The sequence below is a fragment of the Elephantulus edwardii genome, unplaced genomic scaffold (genome assembly GCF_000299155.1).
Source record: "Elephantulus edwardii isolate Elephantulus edwardi_28Jun2011 unplaced genomic scaffold, EleEdw1.0 scaffold00195, whole genome shotgun sequence".
Taxonomy (NCBI): domain Eukaryota; kingdom Metazoa; phylum Chordata; class Mammalia; order Macroscelidea; family Macroscelididae; genus Elephantulus; species Elephantulus edwardii.
In genome coordinates, this window is record NW_006399945.1 from 2,037,965 (window position 1) to 2,046,879 (window position 8,915).

At 41.3% G+C, this 8,915-nt stretch overlaps 2 protein-coding genes across 2 annotated transcripts in view; one reads left to right on the forward strand and one right to left on the reverse strand.

Moving 5' to 3' along the window:
* The first annotated feature begins 973 nt into the window (after positions 1–973).
* On the forward strand, positions 974–4,317 carry DKK4 (dickkopf WNT signaling pathway inhibitor 4). Its single transcript, XM_006897005.1, is given in 4 exon segments — positions 974–1,084; positions 2,193–2,343; positions 2,977–3,129; positions 4,043–4,317. Coding segments are annotated over 4 exon segments (690 nt in total).
* A 1,241-nt stretch (positions 4,318–5,558) lies between these two features.
* The window catches only part of POLB (polymerase (DNA directed), beta), a 37,609-nt gene continuing 34,252 nt past the window's right edge, over positions 5,559–8,915 (reverse strand). The window contains exons 13-14 of the mRNA XM_006896986.1: positions 8,504–8,643; positions 5,559–5,803 (exon numbers count right to left, since the gene is read on the reverse strand). Coding sequence (XP_006897048.1) covers positions 5,709–5,803; positions 8,504–8,643 — 235 coding nt within the window. The 3' untranslated portion in view covers positions 5,559–5,708. The remainder of the gene's footprint in view (positions 5,804–8,503; positions 8,644–8,915) is intronic.

An 8,915-nucleotide genomic window follows, 5' to 3' on the forward strand; every position in this document is an offset into this window, starting at 1 on the left:
GAAAATTAAAATTGGGAAAATTGGAAGCACATGGAATTCCATTATATTAGTGAGGGAGAGACTTGGAGACTTGATCTGTTTATATCAATTTAACATAATGCAATACAAATTATATACATTGCTCATAAAATGAATCTAGAAGCTCCCAGTGAATTGAATAAATCTGTACACAACGAACTTCTGTGGTAGGGCTGAAGTATAGAGAAGTCTTTCATAACCCCTATTATTTTCCTAATCAATTAACCCCAACTTCAAACAGTCCCATTTTCATTTTAAGCAGAGCGGTTTCCCAGTTGACATTTGGGTAGGAGCAGTCGCTGTTCTCTCCACAGCTTTCAACTACTGAGACTGTTACATCTGGGGGCCAGAATTAGACAGCATTTTCCCACTTTTTTCCACAGTTTAAAGGTTCTCCCTCTATTTTGTAACTCATTAGTTTTTGGCATCCTCCAAAGGAGGTTGGCCAATATGATTCATTCCTTCTTTGAGCACAATTAGCTGTGAAAACAGATCTTAGCACAGGCGCCCTCACCCCCCAGAGGATTATTGAAGGTAGGAAATGCAGGTGATTATCAGAGTTTGCCTTTGATACAGACATCCTGCTCTCCTGCTCCCCTTTGAACTAACTTTGATATGCAATAATTAAGAGGGATTCAACCCCTGGAGGAGAAGCCACCGAAGCCCTGCCTCTTCTCTCCCTCTATTGAGTCCTTGTTTTGAACTATTGATCAAACAGATTTGAAGGGATTTGTTGAAGCCTGTGTGGGCTAAGACGGAAGGAAATGAGGGGGGAGGGAGGCGGGGAGATGAGGGGGCACATCTGGCTATAAATAGTTTTAGAAGAAGCCTGCTGGTCAGATGTCATTCCGCACACACCTTGCTTAGGCTAAGATTTGAATTTCCACCTTAGTAAAAACTCGGCTGGGAGGAGGAGCAGAGAGTTCCCAGAGCCTAGTGACGAGGGAACGGAAGGATGGTGGTGGTGCTTCTGCTGGGCTTCTGCGGCTTCTGGTCTCCACTGGCAGCGCTGGTTCTGGACTTCAACAACATCAAGAGCTCTGCAGACGTGCAGGGCGCTCGGAAGGTAAAACGACGCCCGGGAGGAGGCAGGGCACTGGGGCTGGGGCTGAGGACAGCATTCTGGGTGCTGTGATTCCGTTTAGGTAAATCTTTCAAACTAATACGTAGAATATCTAGAGGCTAAACCGGATTGAGGAGTTGGGAAGGCATGCTGGTAGAAAAGTAAAGGCATGCTTTACTTTTAACACATTACTAAAACAGTATTCAGGGCTTTAAACAAACTGGGAATTAGCTTAAAAATCAGAAAGAAAAACCGACATTAAAGAAAACTATATGCCATGTCCTAGGTCTTTTTTGTAGTATCCCAATTAATCACCTTCTCAACATGACTGTAGGTATCAGAAGGGTGAGGTTGGCGCAGGACAGGACTAGGTTCAGATCTTTTGTTCATAAGGTCGCTATGAATCATACTTGATTTGAGGGCACCTAACAACAATAATTATAAAAAAGGCAATAAGACTCAGGCATGCTAATAAATTTACTTAAGGTCACCCAGTCAGTAAACATGGGATAAAGAATTCGATGAAGTGTCATGATGCATTCTAGTCTAATGTCACAAAACTGTCCTGAGGATCATTTCTGATATATATGTATATATATGTAGCATAAGTTGTGGATGAGGGGGAAAAATCGATCTTTGGTGGTGTCGGGCCTTAATCAAACTCAAATCCCAATTCATGGGAAGGCTCACAGAAGTGCCGGTTGGCAGGTGGGCACAAAAACTTATCTGATTCGCTGGAGTAATCAGTCAAATAGAAATCACAAATACATCACACTTGGTCAACCTGGAGCACAGCTTCTGAAGTTAACAAATAGAATTCAAAATCTCAGGCATGGCATCCATGGGGAAACTTGTGTTTTCTTGTTTTCACAAAAAGTACAAGAAAATACAACTTGGAGATTTGAAAGAGTGACAGTTTTTTCAAATGCAAATGACCTTTTGATGCCTAGGTCTCCGAAGTAGTGAATATGTAGATTTTTTTTTTTTGTGGGAGAAAACAGATTTTTACATTAAGATGCTACTGAAAGTTAAAAAAAAAAAAAGATGCTACTGAAAGTTTGCCCCAGCATTGAAAGCCACTGTGTTTGGCTGTCTCCACCTTGCTTCGCAGGGCTCACCGTGCTTGTCTGACAAAGACTGCAACACCAGGAAGTTCTGCCTCCAGCCCCGAGAAGAGACCCCCTTCTGCACCACCTGCCGGGGGTTACGAAGGAGGTGCCAGCGCAACGCCATGTGCTGCCCGGGAACGCTCTGCATAAATGGTACCAGCAGTAACTCATTGCTGAACTGCTTTGCTTCCATGAATAGTGGGTTTATAAAGACAGCTAACACCTGACTCTCATTGGTTAGAGTATTCTAAGATGGGTGCTCTTTGTAAAGGTTTACTGAGTTCACCTTTTGAAGTAAATTTATACAACTGCCTCTGCTCAGTGAGGGAGTTCTGGTGGCATAGTCACTAGGGAAAGGCAACGGCAGGGCCCCACAGGACAAGGATGGGCAGTCTCCTCCTGTGCGACTTACAGCCTCTGAAAACCTACTGGACAGTCAGCTGAGTGTCAATTCTGACTCAACTTCAATGAATTTTGAGTTTTACTTGATGCCAAAAATTCTTTTCCCCCAATCAAGAACGGTAGCCGACAAAGTGGGGATAGTTTTTAAAAGGAATCAGTTGTAATCTTTTTAATTATTCTATTTTACTTGGATTCCATTAATTGCTTAACTGCTTTGCCATATGCATGTAAATAATAGTGCACCTGTCCCAGAAATCTAGAAAATTATGTAGAAGCTGACGGCAGAAGTGCTGCCAAGCACTATCACAACATCGTTAATTAGCACGTCTGCGTTCCCACAATCCTTGAAGTGTCTAATTCTAATTACACATGATTGTTCCTCAGATGTTTGTACAATAATGGAAGATGCAACCCCAATGTCGGAAAGACAGGCTGATGACCAAGATGACACAGATACAAAAGGAACAACTGAGCATCCAATTCAGGAAAACAAACCCAAGAGGAAGCCGAATCCCAAGAAATCACAAAGCAGTAAGGGTAAGAGGTGCACTCTCTGCATATTTTATATAACAGTCTCTCCCCCTAGGCTCTTAAGGGTAAAACTGACTTTACTCCTCCTGACATAAGAAGCACGCTCTGATGTCCTAGTGGTAAGAAACTGTTCTGCAATCCCAAAGGTATGTGGTCCAAATCCATGAGCTGTCCTGTGGGAGAAAAATGGCACTCTCCTCTCATGCAATTTAGTGCCCCTAAAAACCTGCTGGAGGGTCAGCTATGACTCAGTACTGACTAGATAGCATACACCACCACCATCAGAAACATGTAGGGGGCACATCCTGCTTCTAAGCTATTTCCCTACGAAGCTACCGAGGGCTCAGAGGGGGGAGTACATTGCAGTCAGCAGGTCCAGGGGACATGATACTAGACATAATTAGTTACCTAGAGAACCTTTCATTCCATTTTATGCACTGTTCACATTTCTACAGTCTGTAATTTAATAAATGGCAGTTTACATTCTTAGATCCTCAGAATACAAAATAAAGGTGACCTTTTGATCCTTGTGCAAAACACAAACTCCACAAAATTCTAGTCTCAAACGCCAATCTTTGTCATGTACGAAGTTGGTTAACTGGCCCTTTTATTAGTAATGGTTTCCTTTTTAGCAATATAAACCTATGCAATAAACTATTGCCGTGTGACACTTATTTCTTAATCCTAACATCCTTCTTTAACAAATGTTTTAACTTTATGAAACAGAATAAATTGTCAGGTAGGACTGGAATTTCCATTTCATTATTGCTTTTAGCCAAGCCTGAAACCTTATTGAAACCTACGTGTTATTGCTACTTCTGCTTTGTGGCCTCTTGTTCACCTTTTATCCCCCTCGTTAATAATCCCCCCATGTGTCACTTTTCCCAGCTTTCTAAAACCCATTTTAATCTTGTTATAGGACAAGAGGGAGAAAGCTGCCTTAGAACGTCTGACTGTGGACCTGGACTTTGCTGTGCTCGTCACTTCTGGACTAAAATTTGTAAACCAGTGCTATTGGAGGGACAAGTCTGCTCCAGGAGAGGTCATAAAGACACAGCTCAAGCTCCAGAAATTTTCCAGCGCTGTGACTGTGGTCCCGGACTATCATGCCGAAGTCAAGTTACTGGCAAACGCCAGCATGCACGGCTGAGAGTGTGCCAAAAGATCTAAAAAGTTGCAAATATTTCAAAATGAGGAAGAGATCTTACTGTATTTGAGCAAAAATCTCAGACATTAACTTGAGACACTGCCTCGTAAAGAATGGAAAATAGCTTTGACTCTTTGTCTATTTCTCCAGAAAACTCCCTGGCTAAAAAAATGTTTTTGAAAAGGTTTGATTTAGTGACTCAAAATGAATTTTTAAAAGCAATTTCTAGTGAAGGGCTAGTATCTGACAACAAGGAAGGGGGGAACAGTGATAGTTTCTGGAGTTAAAGTAAATGCATTCTTGCATTTTACCACTGAAAATCATTATAGCAACTTTTTTCTTTAAAAGTCTACGGTTTATTTTCCTTCATTTCTTGAAAGGGAAATAGAATTTGGTCAATAAAATAAAAGTAGAAAGCTTTTAACACTTTATATAGACCTTTACAATATATAAAGCTCGTTCCCATATTTTGTTTTTAATAAGTTTAGTTCTTGATTATTTTTTACATTTTATATTTATATAGGTTTTATATTTGAAGCCAGACATTTCAAGGAGTGTTTCTATTATGTATTTTGACTATCTAACTAGTACATGAGAGAAAAACTCGTACAAAAGAGTGAAGTGTTTGTGACATTTAAGAGACGTACTTTGTGATGGGTACACATTAGAAGTCGTTTTACTTAGAATGCTCTCTAATGGACTGCAAACAAGTACTATAGATTGAAGATAAGCTGTACATCTGTTTTTCTATGTAAATTATATATTTTTTTAAAAATCAAATATGGGCCAATAAAAGAAAAATTTAATTAAGGTCTCCAATTTAAAAAAAAGATATTGAATCTTTTCCCAGAGGCTAACCTTTAGGTGTGCATTGACTAATTTGTAATCAATAAATCAGAGGAAGGGTAATCAGGAAATATAGTTTACGGGATCAAAGAGAGAAACTAAAGAAAAAAAAGTCCTCTTAAAGACTTGCTTTCAGCTCATCTTTTACTTATCTCTACTGTACCTTAGTCCACAGAGCCTGATGGCCTCGTGGGTAAGAAGCTGAGCTGCCAACCCAAAGGTAGGCAGTTCAAATCTACCAGCTGCTCCACTAGAGAAAGGTGGGCAATATCCTCCCATGTGATTTACTGCCTCTGAAAACCTGCTGAGGGTCAGCTAGGGTTTTAAGTTTTAACTTGATGGTAAACAACAACATTAACACACTGTATTATAGGGTGATCATGAACACAATATCTAAGTTCAAACTGAAGATATATCTGTTAATTAAGAACAACTTCAACTGATAGTAGTATAAGAGGCTTTATTTGACTACAGTGCCAGCTAAAGTGTGATGAAGAAACAATCACTTAAAAACACCAAAGACCCTTACATAGCAAAGGTTAGGAAATAAGTTAAGACTCCTGCTGGGCAGGCCTGGCAGGGAGGTCAGCCCTCACTCGCTCCGGTCCTTGGGCTCTCGGTATTTCCACTGGATGTAGTCAAAGATGTCTTTCTCACTATCCACTGGCAAGGGTTCTCCAGCAACTCCTGCAAGTGGAGACAGAAAAGAAACTGATTTCTAAGGATCAGTTATAGAACTGAGATACGGGAGACTCAATACCTTGAATCATGTGGGACCTGTTGTGGGGAATAAAGAAACGGCAAAATCAAGGACCAACTCATTCACAGGCATGAGCCTGTGGCTGGGCTTTGCCACCTATGTCACCTGTGCTACGAAAGAAGTGTCCCAACTGTGGTCACTGAAGTAGCTCTACTTCATTATTTTTATTCCTAACGGCTCTCCACTGCAGTAACCATAGCAAACCTGCAACTCCAAACATGGTCCCTAGGATTGGCGTCACCTGGAAGCTTATAAAGACAGACTCTTGGGCCCCAAGATGCAGACTACTGAGCTCCACTAAATTTGATGAATTGTTGTTGTTATGTGCCGTTGAGTCGTTTGCGACTCATAGCGACCCTATGCACAATAGCCCTAAACCCTGCTCTATCCTGCGCCAACCGCACTACCTCTGACACACCCATCCCGATTACCCCAGCCACCGAATCAATCCATCTCATAGAGGGTCTTCCCGTCCTGTGCTGTCCCTCCACCCTCCCAAGCATGATGTCCCTCTCCAAGGACCCGTCCCTCCTGGCAACATGTCCAAAGTATGTCAGACGGAGCCCCAGAATCCTTGCCTCCAAGGAGTAGCTTGGTTTATTCCTCTCCAAGATGAATCTGTTTGTTTTCCTGGCAGTCCATGGTACATTCAGTACTCTTCTCCAGCACCACAGCTCAAAAGCATCCACTCTCCTTCTGTCCTCCCTAGTCATTGTCCAACTCTCTGATGCATAACAAGCAATTGCAAAGACCATGGCCTGTATCAGGCGCACCATAGTCTCCAGAGAGACACCGTTGCTCCTGAGTACTTTAGAGAGGTCCCTAACAGCAGACTTTTCCCATCGCGATATGCTTTTTTATTTCCTGACTGCTGGTGCCAAGAGTGTTGACTGTGGAGCCGAGCAAACTGAAGCTGTGAACAATCTCAATCTCTTCGCCATCCATCCTGACGCTGCCAATTGGTCCAGTGGTGAGAATCTTTGTCTTTTTGACATTGAGCCTCAGTCCATACTGAAGGCTGCAGTCCTTGACCCTTCGCAGCAAGTGCATGAGGTCCTCCTCAGTTTCAGCAAGCAGGGTTGTGTCATCTGCATAACGCAGATGAGATCTATATTTGTTCCCATTCCAAAGAAAGGTGACCCAACTAAGTGTGGAAACGACAGAACAGTGTCATTGATTTCACATGCAAGCAAGATTCTACTGAAGATTATCCAAAAATGATTAGAACAGCACATCAGCAGAGAATTGCCGGAAGTCCAGGCTGGGTTTAGAAGGGGTCGTGGTACTAGGGATATTGTTGCTGATGTTAGATGGATCTTGGCTGAAAGCAGAGAATACCAGAAGAATGTCTATCTGTGTTTCATAGATTATGCAAAGGCATTTGACTGTGTGGATCATAAACTGTGGCTGACTCTGAGAAGAAGGGGAATCCCAGAACATTTAATTGTGCTAATGCGAAACCTATACTTGGACCAAGAGGCAGTAGTCAGAACAGAGCAGGGTAACACTGCATGGTTCAAAATTGGGAAGGGTGTACGCCAGGGATGCATCCTGTCTCCATACCTTTTCAACATGTATGCAGAGCAGATTATCCGAGAGGCTGGGCTCTATGAGGAGAATTGTGGCATCAGGATTGGTGGAAGATCGATGAATTAGAATCTGCATTTTAATAATGTCACCAGGAAATCTGATACACACTGAAAAAATGAGGAGCTCTGCCTCTTTACTAGGAATGAAAACCCTGTTTTATGGATTTAGAACAAAATGACAAAATCTTTTTCCTAGTTAAGAAGAGAAAACTCTATTTTTGCAAAATGTTAACAGGACTGATAAAGCAAAGTAATCTTTCTCATTAAGGCTTAAAAAGCAAATTACACTGCAACCCCAGGGGTGCATGGTTCGAATCCACCAGATGCTCTGCTGGTGAAGGAGGGGCAATCTCCTCCTGTTCCAGTCAGATCTGATTTGACAGTACACACACCAACAATAATAAAATAAAATTTAAAAAAGATTAAAAAAACCCCACAACAAATTAGGGGTAGGTGTGTGCAGAGGGGAATGAGTGACATTACCTAATTTTATCTGGCAGGAACAGGAACAAACAGTACCTAGGATCTACAGAAGTCACAGAGATACAGAGAAGAAGAATAATAAAACCCACTCAAAACTTAAGATTGGTAAGATCTCTAATTGACAATTCATCACAGGCAGAAAGGATGTGACCCATTCTAACAGAGTTAAAAAAGGCTGTATAGATAAGTTTTTAATTAAGGACCTGAGAACTCCTTATGGGTTATAAAGGTCCATTCTATTAAATGGTTAAAGATGTCTGAGGGACTTACTACCCCAGTGGCTGTCAGATTAATTTTGGTTCATGGAAATCTCATGTGCTGTAGAGAATGACACTTCACAGGACTTTCACGGCTGTAACCTTTCAGCAACATATTACCAGGCCTAGTGCTTCCCAGGGTCTCTTACCAAAGAATACTTAGCAGTACAATTAAGTGGTATGGTTATTAGAAGATGTTTTAGAGAAACTAATGTTGCAAATCCAAAATATTATAGAAAATAACTATCTAAAGGAGCAGGGTTGTCGGACTGTCTCTAAGGCAGATATGAATACTCACCAGTAACTCCCAAGGGACGGATTGTGTACTCATTGATTGTAAATCCTTTTTCTAAGGCATGAGCCCTCATATTCTTATTGAAAATGTCACTCCCAGTGAAATAAAGTACACCACAGTAATACTGATCTTTGGGTATCAACCTAAAACAAAGAAGACCAGAGAAAATATTTTACCATACTTTCAAATTTGGTAGAAACAGAAGTAAACTCAATAAGCACAAAGCATATAAGGAGCAGGAGAACATCACTAGGTAGAACACTGAAATTCCCTAACACTGCAGTAAATGCAGCGTTCAGTACACTCAAGAGTTGTGAAGAAATAAAGAGGGAATCACGTAACTAACTTACTCCAGGCAAAATACTATTTTTGAGCTGTAGAAGACATGATGGTGAGATGCAAATATAGTAAAAAC